Below are 14,892 nucleotides of genomic sequence, written 5' to 3'. Positions count from 1 at the left end.
TTTGCTTATGGAAATTCTCACATAGTGAGCTGAGTATTTTTATCTTAATTAATTAATTAATTTATTTATTTATTTTTAAGACGGAGTTTCACTCGTTGCCCAGGCTGGACTGCAATGGCCCTATCTTGGCTCACCACAACCTCCACCGCCCGGGTTCAAGTGATTCTCCTGCCTCAGCCTCCCAAATAGCTGGGATTACAGGCATACGCCACCGTGCCCGGCTAATTTTTGTATTTTTAGTAGACACAGGGTTTCCCCATGTTGGTCAGGTTGGTCTCTCCCGACCTCAGGTGATACGCCCGCCTTGGCCTCCCCAAAGTGCTGGGATTACAGGTGTAAGCCACTGCACACAGCCGTATCTTAAATTGTTAAATATAAACATAATACTCAGGTCCTTAGCAGCCCCTTCTCTATACTGGTTCTATTACCTGCCTCCCACTGCGATCTCTCTTGCATGCGCATGCACGCACTCTTACACACACACACACACACACACGCACACTTTTTCTTTTTCTTTTAGATGGAGTCTTGCTCTTGTTACTCAGGCTGGAGTGCAATGGCGCAATCTCAGCTCACCACAACCTCCGCCTCCCAGGTTCCAGCAATTCTCCTGCCTCAGCCTCCCGAGTAGCTGGGAATACAGGCATGCGCCACTACACCCGGCTAATTTTGTATTTTTAGTAGAGACGGGGTTTCTCCATGTTGGTCAGGCTAGTCTCGAACTCCCGACCTCAGGAAATCCACCCACCCCCAGCCTCCCAAAAACACATACACACACACACACACACACACACACACTTGAACTATGATTCAAGGCCTACAATAGGGTCCCCAACCCAGTGCTTCAGCTTCACCTCTTATTTGTATTACTCCTGATAAGTACCCAATTCCTCTACACACCGACAACTTGCACCTGGCCTTAATGTAATTTTCTTCTATTTTGGAGGGGGGAGATTCTCCCCCAAATTCATAGTCAAAATTGTACAGACCAATTCCATCACCCCACTGCTCTGTACTTAAACATATAACTTTCCCTCCTCTGACTCTCCAGGCTTTTTGTTTTGTTTTTGAGACAGTCTCGCTCTGTCACCCAGACTGGAGTGCAATGGCATCAACTTGGCTCATTGCAACCTCTACCTCCTGGATTCAAGCGATTCTCCTGCCTCAGCCTCCCAAGTAGCTGGGATTACAGGTGCCTACCACTGCATCCAGCTAATTTCTGTATTTTTAGTAGAGGGGGTTTCACCAAGTTGGCCAGGCTGGTCTTGAACTCCTGACCTCAGGTGATCTGCCCGCCTTGGCCTCTTTCTCCAAAAGAAACAGAGAGAGAGAGAGAGAGAGAGAGAGAGGAAGGAAGGAAGACTGAGAATTATATCACAAAATCCACATGCTCTTCCCTTTACAAAGTCCTTATCTCCCATAATAACTTACAGTCTCCTTGAAGATACTGGTTTTACAAGTCATAAAACTCCTGGCCGTGGCCCAGTGCAGTAGCTTATGCCTCTAATCCCAGCACTTTGGGAAGCCAAGACAGGCAGATCACTTGAGGTCAGAAGTTCGAGACCAGCCTGCTCAACATGGTGAAACCCCATCTCTACTAAAAATACAAAAATTAGCCAGGGGTAGGGGCGCATGCCTGTAATCCCACCTACTCGGAAGGCTGTGGTAGGAGAATCGCTTGAACCTGAGAGGCTGAGGTTGCAGTGAACCAAGATTGCACCAGTGCATTTCAGCCTGGGCAACACAGTCAGACCCCATCTCAAAAAAATATACAAATATATATATATAAATATATATAAATATATAAATATATATATATCCCTCGAAGCATCAATATTTACTGAATCGGAGTATTTTATTACCTGTTATAAAAAAAAACAAAAAAAGACAAAAAACCATATACTAATTTATAAAGGAATCAAAACAAAAGGGGTTGGGGGGTCCGGGCACAGTATCTCACTCCTGTAGTCCCAGCACTTTGGGAGGCCAAGGTGGGAACTTGAGGTCAGACGTTTGAGACCAGCCTGGTCAACATGGTGAAACCCTGTCTCTACTAATAATACAAAAATTATCTGGGCCTGCTGACATGCGCCTCTAGTCCCAGCTACTCAGAAGGCTGAGGCACGTGAATCGCTTGAACCCAGGAAGTGGAGGTTGTACTGAGCCAAGATTGTGCCGCTACACTCCAGCCTGGGAGACACAGTGAAACTATGTCTTAAAAAAAAAAAAAAAAAAAGGCCAGGTACAGTGGCACACACCTGTAATCCCAGCACTTGGGAGGCCGAGGCAGGTGGATCACCTGAGGTCAGGTGCTCACGACCAGCCTAACTAATATGGTGAAACCCCGCCTCTACTAAATATAAAAATGTTAGCCGGGTATGGTGGCACATGCCTGTAATCCGAGCTCTTAGGAGGCTGAGACAGGAAAATCACTTGTACCTGGGAGGCAGAGGTTGCAGTGAGCCGAGATTGCACCATTGCACACTCCAGCCTGGGCAACAAGAGCAAAACTCCGTCTCAAAAAAAAAAAAAAAAGTTGGGGTAGGGGGAAGGTTCAACTTAAAGATACAATTACTAAGTGTTTCATAAGCAATGTCTTATTTCATAATGGAGTAGGAGTTTGACACCAGCATGGGCAACATGGGGAGGCCCCATCTCTACAAAAAAATAAAAATAAAAAATTAGTGTGCCAAGCATGGTGGGTCACACCTGTAATTCCAGCACTTTGGGAGGCCAAGGAGGAAGGATCACTTGAGCCCAGGTACTCAAGACCAGCCCAGGCAGCATGGCGAAACCCAGTCTCTACAAAAATAAATAAATACCCCGTCTCTACAAAAATAAATAAATAAATAAAGTAGCTGGGCGTGGTGGCATGCACCTACGGTCCCAGCTATTGGGAGGCTGAGGTAGGAGGACTTCTTGAGCCTGGGAGGTGGAGGTTGCAATGAACTGAGATAGTTCCACTGCACTCCAACCTGGGCAATAGAGTAAGACTCTGCTTCAGAAAAAGAGAGAGGAGACCAGGCGTGGTGGCTCACGCCTGTAATCCCAGCACTTTGGGAGGCCGAGGCGGGTGGATCACCTGAGGTCAGGAGTTCAAGACCAGCCTGGCCAACATGGTGAAACCCCATCTCTACTAAAAACACAAAAATTAGTCAGGCGTAGTGGCATGCGCCTGTATTCCCAGCTACTCAGGAGGCTGAGACAGGGGAATCAATTGAACCAGGAGGTGGAGGTTGCAGTGAGCTGAGATTGTGCCACTGTACTCCAGCCTGAGCGATAAAGTAAAACTGTCTCAAAAAAAAAAAAAAAAAAGAGAGAGAGAGGAAAAATAAATAAATTAGCCAGGTGTGGTGGTATGCACCTGTGGTCCCAGCCACTCAAGAGACTGAGGTGAGAGGATCCCCTGAGTCCAGGAAATCAATGCTGCAGTGAGTAGTGACTGCACCACTGCACTCCAGCCTGGGCAACAGAGCGAGAGCATATCTCAAAAAAGAGGAAAGAAAAGAAAAAAGAAATTAAAAACATAAAAACAAACGTTACTTTAGTTTTCCTTTTTATTTTTTAGTTTATTATGGATGTTTTACTTTCCCCCACGTAAAACAGCCATATGCAATTTGTTGAAATTTTCCGTAGTGTACTTTGAAATCTGTGGAACAGAACTGGCAATCACTGAATTCTATTTAACTCTAGTTCCATTTAATATTAGACTGGTGTCTAATATTTTGCACCTACCTAATAGCTATAAAATATGTAACCTCACTGAATTTTATCCTCTATGTATTTCCCTATATTATGTACCTATGGACATCAAACTTAGTACAGACTGATAAAAGGCTGAATAGACAACTCCGGTTTCAAAAATCCAGCTTCTCACAACCTCAGACATACTAGTATACAGCTTTTCTAATTTCACAACATATTTCCATTTTTTGGTCTTTCACAATACAGAAGATGTGTGTACTTTTGAATACTTTGATCTGTCTAGAATCTACCAAAATTGGAAGGTGTTTTTATTATACAGTTTTATCCTTTTTTTTTGAGACGGAGTCTCGCTCTGTCGCCCAGGCTGGAGTGCAGTGGCCAGATCCCAGCTCACTGCAAGCTCCACCTCCCGGGTTTACGCCATTCTCCTGCCTCAGCCTCCCGAGTAGCTGGGACTACAGGCGCCCGCCACCTCACCCGGCTAGTTTTTTGTATGTTTTTTAGTAGAGATGGGGTTTCACCGTGTTAGCCAGGATGGTCTCGATCTCCTGACCTTGTGATCTGCCTGTCTCGGCCTCCCAAAGTGCTGGGATTACAAACTTGAGCCACCGCACCCAGCCCATCCTTTAAGGAAAGAAGTATAGAAAGATCCTAAGTTTGAACACAGTAAGACACTCAATATAGATCTACTACTAAACATATAAGACCAGTTACACAATTAATGTCCTAACACCCCAAATGGAAACTACTTGTTTTCTGCTGACTTGAATGCTTTCTCTTCTTTGTTGAATCAATCAATCTATTTGACTCCAATGTCAAATTAATCAATGTCACGTTAGAATATTAAAATGTACAATTATGAATTACACATTTAATTTTAAAACATCATTCTGATCTCTATCTTGATACTAGAAGATTATCTTCCAAACTAAGGTGGAAAAAATGACAGACTTTAGCTATTGGCAATGATAGGTCATTTTTTTAGGGAAGAGGAGTAAAGAGGACAACTTCCATGGGTTAGACATTCCTTTGATCTAAGAAGCCACCACTCCTGTTTCTTCATATGGAAAAAACCAGAGGTGTCCAGTGGTTCCCAAAACCTTCTCAACTTTATGTTTGAGGAACCCACAGATTTCAAATAATACAACTGACCTAAGACCACTCATTTGTTTAATTGTTTAACCATTTTTTTTTTTTCTTGAGAAGGAGTCTTGCTCTGTTGCCCAGGCTGGAGTGCAGTGGTGTGATATCGCTCACTACAACCTCCGCCTCTCGGGTTCAAGTGATTCTCCTGCCTCAGCCTCCCGAGTAACTGGGATTATAGGCATGCACCACCACATCCCCCTAATTTTTTTTCTTTTTTTTTAGTAGAGACGGGGTTTCACCATGTCAGTTGGCCAGGCTGGTCTCGAACTCCTGACCTCAGGTGATCCGCCCACCTCAGCCTCCCAAAGTGTTGGGATTACAGGCGTGAGCCACCACGCCTGGTCTTCTCTCTCTTTTTCTGAAACAGAGTCTCACTTCATGCCCGGCCTGCTCAACCATTCTTAAATGTCGGGTGTGGTGGCTCACACCTGTAATCTCAACACTCTGGGAGGCTGAGGGCGGGTGGATTGCTTGAGTTCAAGACCAGCCTACGCAACATGCTGAAAACCCCATCTTTACAAAAAAATACAAAAATGAGCTGGGCTGGTGGCAAGCGCCTGTAGCCCCACCTACTTGTGGGTGCTGAGGGAGGAGGTTTGAGCCTGGGAGGTCGAGACTGAAGTGAGCCAAGTATTTGTGCTGCTGCATTCCAGCCTGGGTGACACAGCAAGACCCTGTCTCAAAAAAATTTACAGAAGAGTTGACTGAGAGCACAGTGAATGAAAAGGAAGACTAAAAGGCAGTGCCATATAAATGCTTACTGTTGGAAGTATGCTTCCATGGAACATGGGTTTGCTCTCTTGCCATATGACATTCACATATTCAGCCACCTGGAACACTTCCTGTCAGTATGTGTGAAGTTATCATGTGTGGTCAAAATTGACTCAACAGTCATTTTCCACACCAACTGGCAAACTAACACTAAAAGAAACCAACAAGTGTTGCTTTTTCAAAAGCCTAAATCAGCTGAGTGCAGTGACTTACACCTGTAATCCCAGCACTTTGAGAGGCCAAAGCAGGCGGATCACCTGAATCAGGAGTTCAAGAACAGGTTGGCCAACATGATGAAACCCCATCTCTACTAAAAATACAAAAATTAACTGGGCATCTGCAATCCCAGCTACTCAGGAGGCTGAGGCAGGAGAATTTTTCCTTGAAACCGGGAGGCAGAGGCTGCAGTGAGTCAAGACTGCGCCACTGTACTCCAGCCTGGGAGACATAGCAAGACTCCATCTCAGGGTAAAAAAAAAAAAAAAAAAGAAAAGCTTAAATCAAGGAAAACAGAACCAAAACAGCAGGGACGAAACGGTACATAAGAAGCAAAAAAAAATTTTTTAATCAAAATTATTCAGATGAACCACAATAAACGTGCCTGCATCTGAAGTTCCATAAATCGATTACCCCTAAAATATATTTATATACATTTAAGGAGTTCTAAGCATTGGGTTAAATTCCAAACAGACTCTGAATAGAAGCATTTATTTCGTAAGAGAGGTTAGAATAAATCAGTCCTAAATTAGGCACAACTGCCCCCCCAAATTGATCAAAAAGGCAGGAAAATTGCATTTATTTAAAAAGTTAATGTTCCTAATATATTCAAATCTAACTAAGCCCCAAAACGGTCTGAGATCAAATCCTCCATAAAAGAGGAAATTCTCTAGACTTCTAAGTGGGTGCCCAAAGAGTTCACTCAAGTGTCCAGGTATGAATTAGATTCACCAGAGTAATCGGCCTTGCACTTAGGGAAAACTTTCATCTCCCAAGATCCGAGTGGGTCGATCCCATTAACAGTCACCACAATCTCATCTCACGCTCCACTAATGAATGTCCTGCCTAAAGTCAGAGCAATGCCTTAGCTGGAGTTTTGTTTTGTTTTTTTCAATATTAACACGTGGGGGTCACAGAAAGGGACACAGGTTAGGTCTCTCACGTGGCGGCTCAAAAAGTGGGGAACTGAGAAAGTGAATGAGTAACAGGGAGGGTCCTGGACTCTCGGGATCTCCCAACTACAGGTCGGAGGAAGGCGGTAACTGGAATGCCCCCCACTCCACCCCTGCCTCTTTCTCACCTCCTAGTCCCGATCCTAGGCCAGTGCCAGCCCCGGGCTGAACAAGCAGGGAAGGGAGGCACTTAGGCCTCGCCTCCCCGCGGCCTTCCTCCCCTAGCCGGGGCGGAGGAGACCCAGGAAGCCGCGCCCGGCTCCGGGTGGTGGAGGGCCTAGGCCGCGCCTCCCAGCCCCGCGGCCCTAGGCCTCGGCCCGCCCGAGGCGGAGCCCGGGAGGTCGGGGCGGGGGCCCGGGCCGGTCACCCACCTGGGTTGCCAGTCATTCCAGCTCCGCGGATACTTGGTGCCGCCGCCGCCGCCGCTGCTCAGCCGAGACCCCGGGGCTCTGCGGCTCATTACCTTCCCCGACACGACATGGCCAAGCGCCGCCGCCCAAAGAAGCGCGAGTCGCCGCCCGAACCGGCCGCCGCCGACACCCCGCTCCGGCCCGGGGCTGAGGAGGAAGCCGAGGACGAGGAGGACGAGGAAGACCAGGTGGAGGCGGCGGCGGAGGGCGGGGGAAGAGGACGGTCGTTCCGGTTCCGCCTGAGCCCGCAGCGCAGGACGAGGAGGCAGGAGCGGCGCGGTGAGAGGCAGATGAAGGGGAGGCGACGTCGCTTCCAGGGCCGTGCGCGGCCCACGACGCCGGGGCCCCGGAGGACGAGGACGATGAGGAGCAGGCGCTGGCGGCAGCTCCTCACGCTCACACGGCCACTGCTTCCCCGCCTCCCGGCTCCGCCCGCCGCGCCGCCGCTGTCGCACGGCATGCTGGGAGCGAGGGGCGTGGTCGGCGCCCGCCGGGCCTGGGGAGAGAGGCGGGTCCTGTCGGCGGCGGGGCGGGGCCGAGAGAGGCGGGGCCGATCGCAGGCCGCCCCGCCCCCCACGTTCCCTGGCTCGTGGACGGCGCCGAAGTCTGGGCACCGCGATGACGAAGCCTAGGACAGGGGATCTCCACTACCGCGGCCACACACTTTTCTCCCAAACGCTCCTGGGAAAACACCGGACCCCCCGAGGGCCGGGCAGTCAGGTGTAAACAGGCGTCCAATCCAGGACCTGCAGTGTGGAGGGGCTGGTACCCTGGGGTGCGCGCGCACACAGGCGTGCCCTTGGATTCACGTGCGCCAGTCTTCCCACTGTCTACGGGGCGGGGTGGAAAGTGAAAATAGTAAGATCGAGAGGAGGTTGATATCCACCTTCCCAACCTCCACCTGAAATGTGCCCATCGAGTCCTGGCACCTTTTACCATTTCTTCACAATGAAAAAAACTAAATAATGGAAGGGAAGGGAGTATCCAAGACCACCAAGCCCTGTCCTCTGCAATGTGAAATGTGCTTTGAAGTCCTCTCACCCTAAGGCTTGCCCGTCTTCTGCTGGTGAAAGAAGCTGGGGGCCGGGCGCGGTGGCTTAAGCCTGTACCCAGCACTTTGGGAGGCCGAGGTGGGCGGATCATCTGAGGTGAGGAGTTCCAACCAGCCTGGCCAACATGGGGAAAACCGGCCTCTACTAAAAATACGAAAATTAGCCGGGCACGGTGGTGGGCGCCTGTAATCCCAGCTACTCGGGAGGCTGAAACAGGGGAATCGCTTGAACCCAGTAGGCCAAGGTTGCAGTGAGCCGAGATCAGGCCATTGCAGTCCAGCCTGAGCAACAAGAGCGAAATTCTGTCTCAAAAAAATAAGAGAGAGAGAGAGAGAGGAAGGGAGGAAGGGAGGGAGGGAGGGAGGGAGGAGGAAGGAAGGAAGGAAGGAAGGAAGGGAGGGAGGAAGGAAGGAAGGAAGGAAGGGAGGAAGGAAAGAAAGGAGGAAGGGAGAGAAGGAAGAAAGAAAGAAGGAAGGAAGGAGAGAAAGAAAAAGAAAGAAAAGAAAAGAGCGAGCGGCCGGGCACGGTGGCTCACGCCTGTAATCCCAGCACTTTGGGAGGCCAAGGCGGGCAGAGCAGAAGGTCGGGAGATAGAGACCATCCTCCCTAACAACCGTCTCTACTAAAAATACAAAAAAATTAGCTGGGCGTGGTGATGGGCGCCTGTAGTCCCAGCTACTCAGGAGGCTGTGGCAGGAGAATTGGGTGAACCCAGGAGGCGCAGCTTGCAGTGAGCTGAGATCACGCCACTGCACTCTAGCCTGGGCGACACAGCGAGACTCCGAGAAAGAAAGAGAGAGAGAGAGAGGAGGAAGGGAGGGAGGGAGGGAGGAGGAAGGAAGGAAGGAAGGAAGGAAGGAAGGAAGGAAGGAAGGAAGGAAGGAAGGAAGGAAGGAAGGAAGGAAGGAAGGAAGGAAGGAAGGAAGGAAGGAAGGAAGGAAGGAAGGAACTGGGTAGAGGAGACGTACCTGACCGTCTACTCCATGACATGCCCCATGCCCCAGGGAAAAAATTCCCTAAAGCATCTGATGCATAACGTGAATGCACACACATTTTGTAAAAGGTGGGCCAGGATGCTTCTTAAACATATATCTAAACCTTATCTGCATAAGGAATCTTAACCTATCATTTTATGTTGCAAAGAAAACGTCTTTATATATCACTTGTGCAATAAAAATTTTTACCAAAAGTACTTGAAGATTATGAGGAGTTGATACCTCCACACACACGCATATCCCCTCCACCTTGGACTCCTTCTTATGGCCACCAATCCCTCACTAAGGGAGGATCCTGCTGGTTCTAAATGATGAGAACTACAAAAAATACAAAAATTAGCCGTCGTGGTAGCGCGTGCCTGTGGTTCCAGGAACTCCGGAGGGTGAGGCAGGAAAATGACTTGAGTCCAGCAGGTGGAGGCTGCAGTGACCTATGATCCTGACACTGCACTCCAGCCTGGGCTACAGGGAAGGGAAGGAAGGGAGGGAGGGAGGGACGCACGGAAGGAGAAGAACAAGAAAAGACGGGGCACCAGGCGTAGCTGACCCTGTAATCCCAGCACTTTCGAAGGCTGAGGTGGGTGGATTACTTGAGGTCAGGAGACCAGCCTGGCAAACATGGTGAAACCCCGTCTACCAAAAAAAATACAAAAACTAGCCAGGCATGTTGGCAGCACGCCTGTAGTCCCAGCTACTCAGGGAAGCAGAGGCATGAGAATTGCTTGAATCCGGGAGCCAGAGGTTGCAGTGAGCCGAGATCGTGCCACTGAACTCCAGCCTGGGTGACAGAGCAAGACTGTCTCAAAAAAAAAAAAAAAGAAAAAGAAAGAAAGAAAGAAAAGAAAAGAAAATCATTTGGGTGAAGTGATTCATGCCTATAATCCCAGTAATGGACGCCGGGCGCGGTGGCTCAAGCCTGTAATCCCAGCACTTTGGGAGGCCGAGACAGGCAGATCACGAGGTCAGGAGATCGAGACCATCCTGGCTAACACGGTGAAACCCCGTCTCTACTAAAAATACAAAAAATTAGCCGGCGCGGTGGCGGGCGCCTGTAGTCCCAGCTACTCGGGAGGCTGAGGCAGGAGAATGGCGTAAACCCGGGAGGCGGAGCTTGCAGTGAGCTGAGATCCAGCCACTGCACTCCAGCCTGGGCGACAGAGGGAGACTCCGTCTCAAAAAAAAAAAAAAAAAAAAAGACTTGTGATAAATGCAATCATGGGTGATTTCTCCCCCCTGCTTCTTGCTATTTTCTAATGTAGAAGTGGTACTTGTAAAACAATTTTTTTTTTTTTTTTTGAGTCTCACTCTGTCACCCAGTCTGGGGTGTAGTGGTGCGATCTCGGCTCACCACAACTTCTGTCTCCCGGGTTCAAGCGATTCTCCTGCCTCAACTTCCTGAGTAGCTAGTATTACAGGTGTCTGCCACCATGCCTGGCTAATTTTTGTATTTTCAGTGGAGACAGAGTTTCACCATGCTGGGCAGGTTGGTCCCAAACTCCCGACCTCAGGTGATCCACCCGCCTTGGCCTCCCAAAGTGCTGGGATTACAGGCGTGAGCCACCGCGCCCGGCAATTTTTGTATTTTTAATAGAGACAGGATTTTGCCATGTCGCCCAAGCTGGTCTTGAACTCCTGGACTCAAACGATCCGCCCGCCTGAGCCTCCCAAAGTGTTGTGATTATAGGCATGAGCCCCTGCACCCTCCTCATGGAAGATTCTTAAGACCCACAATCAGAAAGATAGGAAAAGATTAGAGTGAAAGGAGAGCAGGAGGTCAGATGCCTGCCTGCATGGAGGCCTGACTTGCCCAACTTTTTTTTTTTTTTTTTTTTTTTTAGATGGAGTCTCGCTCTGTTGTTCAGGCTGGAGTGTAGTGGTGTGATCCCGGCTCACTGCAACCTCTGCCTCCTGGGTTCAAGCAATGCTCCTGCCTTAGCCTCCCAAGTAGCTGGGATTGCAAGCGCCTGCTACCATGCTCAGCTCATTTTTGTATTTTTAGTAGAGATAGGGTTTCACTGTGCTGACCAGGCTGGTGTTGAACTCCCGACCTCAGTGCTGGGATTACAAGCGTGAGCCACCATGCTGGGCCTCCAACATTTTAACACAGATTTGAGTAAGGGATATAGCAGCTATGAGCCGGGAACTATGGATGAAAGCCAATATATAAGACCACATTAATATATATTTATTTTTATTTTATTTTTTTAAGATGGTGTCTTACTCTGTCTCCCAGGTTGAAGTGCAGTGGCAGTGATCTTGGCTCACTACAACCTCCGCCTCCCAGGTTCAGGTGATCCTTCTGCCTCAACCTCCTGAGTAGCTGGGATTTTAGGTGCCTGCCATCATGCCTGGCTAATTTTTGTATTTGTAGTAGAGATGGGGTCTCGCCATGTTGTCCAGGCTGGTCTGAAACTCCTGACCTCTGGTGATCCACCCACCTCGGCCTCCCAAAGTGCTGGGATTACACGTGTGAGCCACGACATCTGGCAAATATATATTTTTATTTTTTAAAAAATAAGGCTGGGCGCGGTGGCTCAAGCCTGTAATCCCAGCACTTTGGGAGGCCGAGACGGGCGGATCACGAGGTCAGGAGATCGAGACCATCCTGGCTAACACGGTGAAACCCCGTCTCTACTAAAAAATACAAAAAACTAGCCGGGCGAGGTGGCGGGCACCTGTAGTCCCAGCTACTCGGGAGGCTGAGGCAGGAGAATGGCGTAAACCCGGGAGGCGGAGCTTGCAGTGAGCTGAGATCCCGCCACTGCACTCCAGCCTGGGCGACAGAGCGAGACTCCGTCTCAAAAAAAAAAAAGAAAAAAAAATAAAAAATATAGAACTCTGTGATATTGAAAGTGACATACTCTTGTAATCCTACTCTTCAGAAAACTATCTTGCTAGACTAACCTTTCCAGATGTTTCAGTACTTATACAGATAGAAATATATAAATGTTTTTTTAATTTAAACTGGAAATATGATTGTACTAAACATACAAACCTGTGTTTGTGTGTATACGTGTATATATATATATATTTACATCTATATCCACCACCTAAGGGTGTTACATATAACATCACACAGTGATAAGAGTAGCTGCTCTCCCTAATTCATTTGTTTCAGACACCCATTTCACCCACTGCCTGGCTGCCTGACTGCCACCCCTCCTACTCCAGTGACTTTTTCCCTCCTCTCCACTCAGTTTTCAACACGACTCTGTTTTGAGGAAATGACATGCTTCTACTTTAATTAGCTTTATATAGAAATTCACCTCCCCCAAAATTATGGTATAAAAATTTCTCTGCCTAGTTAGTACAATGTATTTTTACATAGTTTTCTAGAGGACAAATTCCTGGAACTGGAATTGCTGGGCCAAAGGTAGTAAATCTGTACAAATTTAATAACCATCACCAAATTACCCATAAAAGGACCATCAATTAACACTACTCAACCAGTAGTTGCATATGCTTGTTAATAGCTCTCTGGCCAGCTTATAGTGATGTTTTTAATGATGAATCACTGTGGAGGAGAATTTGTGTTTTCTCGTTTTAAATTTAATTTAATTTAATTTAATTTTGTTTTATTTTATTTTTTGAGACAGAGTTTCACCCTTGTTACTCAGGCTGGAGTGCAATGGCATGATCTTGGCTCACTGCAACCTTCACCTCCTGGGTTCAAGCAATTCTCCTGCTTCAGCCTCCCGAACAGCTGGGATTACAGGCGCCCACCACCACACCCGGCTAATTTGTATTTTTAGTAGAGACCAGGTTTCACCACGTTGGCCAGGCTGGTCTCAAACTCCTGACCTCAGATGATCTACCCGCCTCAGCCTCCCAAAGTGCTGGATTACAGGCATGAGCCACCGCCCCCGACCAGAAATTGTATTTTCTAAGGAGGAAAGCAGATACAGGATCTCCAATACTTTTTATTAAATTAAATCCCTACCTTAAAACAACTACTCTTTTTTCTTCAAGAGACGGAGTCTCTTTCTGTCACCAAGGCTAGAGTGCAGTAGCAATATCGTAGCTCACTACAGCCTCAAAGTCCTGGGCTCAAGCAATCCTCTTGTCTCAGCCTCCCATGTAATTAAAACAACAGGTGCATGCCACCGTGCCTGGCTAATTTTTTTGGAGAGACAGGGTCTCACTGTGTTGTGCAGGCTGGTCTCAAACTCCTGGGCTCAAGTGATCCTTCTGCCTCAGCCTACGAAAGCACTGGGATTATAGATGTGAGCCACTGTGCCCATCTAAGAACTATTCTTTTTTTTTTTTTTTTTTTGAGGCGGAGTACTCGCTCTGTCGCCCAGGCTGGAGTGCAGTGGCCGGATCTCAGCTGACTTCAAGCTCCGCCTCCCAGGTTCACGCCATTCTCCTGCCTCAGCCTCCCAAGTAGCTGGGACTACAGACCAGCTAATTTTTTACATTTTTTGTACAGACGGGGTTTCACCGTGTTAGCCAGGATGGTCTCCATCTCCTGACCTCGTGATCCACCCGCCTCGGCCTCCCAAAGTGCTGGGATTACAGGCGTGAGCCACCACAGCTGGCCTTATTCATTGACTTCTAGCACAATTATATGATCAGAAACATGCTGTGTGATTTGATTCCTCTGAAATATGTTGAGATTTGCTGGAACAAAATAAGTTAGGTTAATTTTTGTAAATGTGCCATGCATGCTTAAAATGAATGTATCTATAACATTTGTTCCTGAGATACAGGTTGATGGATGGATGGCTACATGGATGTGATGGAGATGGTTACTATTGGGACCTTCCGCATCCTACTGATGTTTAGTTGCTTAGGATATGAATGGATGAGCGGGACTGTAAAACCTCTCACTCTGCTTGGGTATGAGGTTCTTCCTTGTCGTCCCGCCATCTTGTTTTTTACGTTTTGCCTCCAGGTTTGACCTTGAGGAATCCCGGCAGCTCAGGAAGGAAGCAGCCGCCCAGAAGCAGGGACAGGGAGCTGGTTGGGGAGGACTAGAAATCAGAAGGTTTGTGAAGGTTCCAGAGAGGACCTGTCCTTGAGGGGAGCGTGGGGGGCTGAGATGGGGGAGCGGGCATTGGAAGGACGCCCGCGCTCAGTGCAATGTCCACTGTGAGGCGGCACATTCCGGGGCCGGTGATTGGTGGAGAGGGAGTATAAAGCCCCAGGGTTGCTAAGGCAGCGCCCAGACGGAAGACGGTTTGCTGGAAAGCAGAGCCCTGGTCCCCGTCTAATTGCTCCTGAGCCTCCCGCTCCCTTGCCCCGCACGTCCTGTTGCTTCTCTGATTGACCTTCTCCCTGACCTGTAGCTAAACCTTCCACCAGTACTTGAGAACTTAATTTGAACCGGATCCTTTCCCACACCCCTTCCTCCTCCTCCTCCCCCCCCAATAGCCCCCTTCTCCTCCGTTACCTTCCCTCCCCTCCCCTCCCCTCCCCTCCCCTCCCCTCCCCTCCCCTCCCCTCCCCCTCCCCAAGTCAGATCCGGGCTGTCCCCATCCCCTTCCCTGCCCCCGCCCTAAGCCACCCCCACCTCTGTCCTGGCTGCCTCAGGGCGCCCTGAGAGGACCAGGACATGCGGGTGCCATGGCTGCTCTTTTGGCTCCTCCTGCTGGGATTTCTCAGCCATCAGTCAAACTATGTGAGTAGAGGCTGGACCCGCGGG

General features: G+C 48.8%; 1 protein-coding gene across 2 annotated transcripts in view; it reads right to left on the bottom strand.

Annotated features, from left to right (window-relative positions):
- Positions 1-7,643, bottom strand: part of LOC115895225 (putative uncharacterized SMG1-like protein) — a 33,993-nt gene extending 26,350 nt beyond the window's left edge. Inside the window, exon 1 of one of the 2 annotated variants that reach the window (XM_030924945.1) lies at positions 7,163-7,643. In XM_030924945.1, coding sequence (XP_030780805.1) covers positions 7,163-7,251 — 89 coding nt within the window. In that variant the 5' untranslated portion in view covers positions 7,252-7,643. The remainder of the gene's footprint in view (positions 1-7,162) is intronic. The other variant, XM_030924946.1, reaches the window with a different exon arrangement.
- Between the last annotated feature and the right edge of the window lie 7,249 nt (positions 7,644-14,892).

The sequence above is a fragment of the Rhinopithecus roxellana genome, chromosome 20 (genome assembly GCF_007565055.1).
Source record: "Rhinopithecus roxellana isolate Shanxi Qingling chromosome 20, ASM756505v1, whole genome shotgun sequence".
Lineage (NCBI taxonomy): Eukaryota > Metazoa > Chordata > Mammalia > Primates > Cercopithecidae > Rhinopithecus > Rhinopithecus roxellana.
Note: the sequence above shows the minus strand (reverse complement) of the source record. Positions and strands in the feature narration are given on the sequence as shown.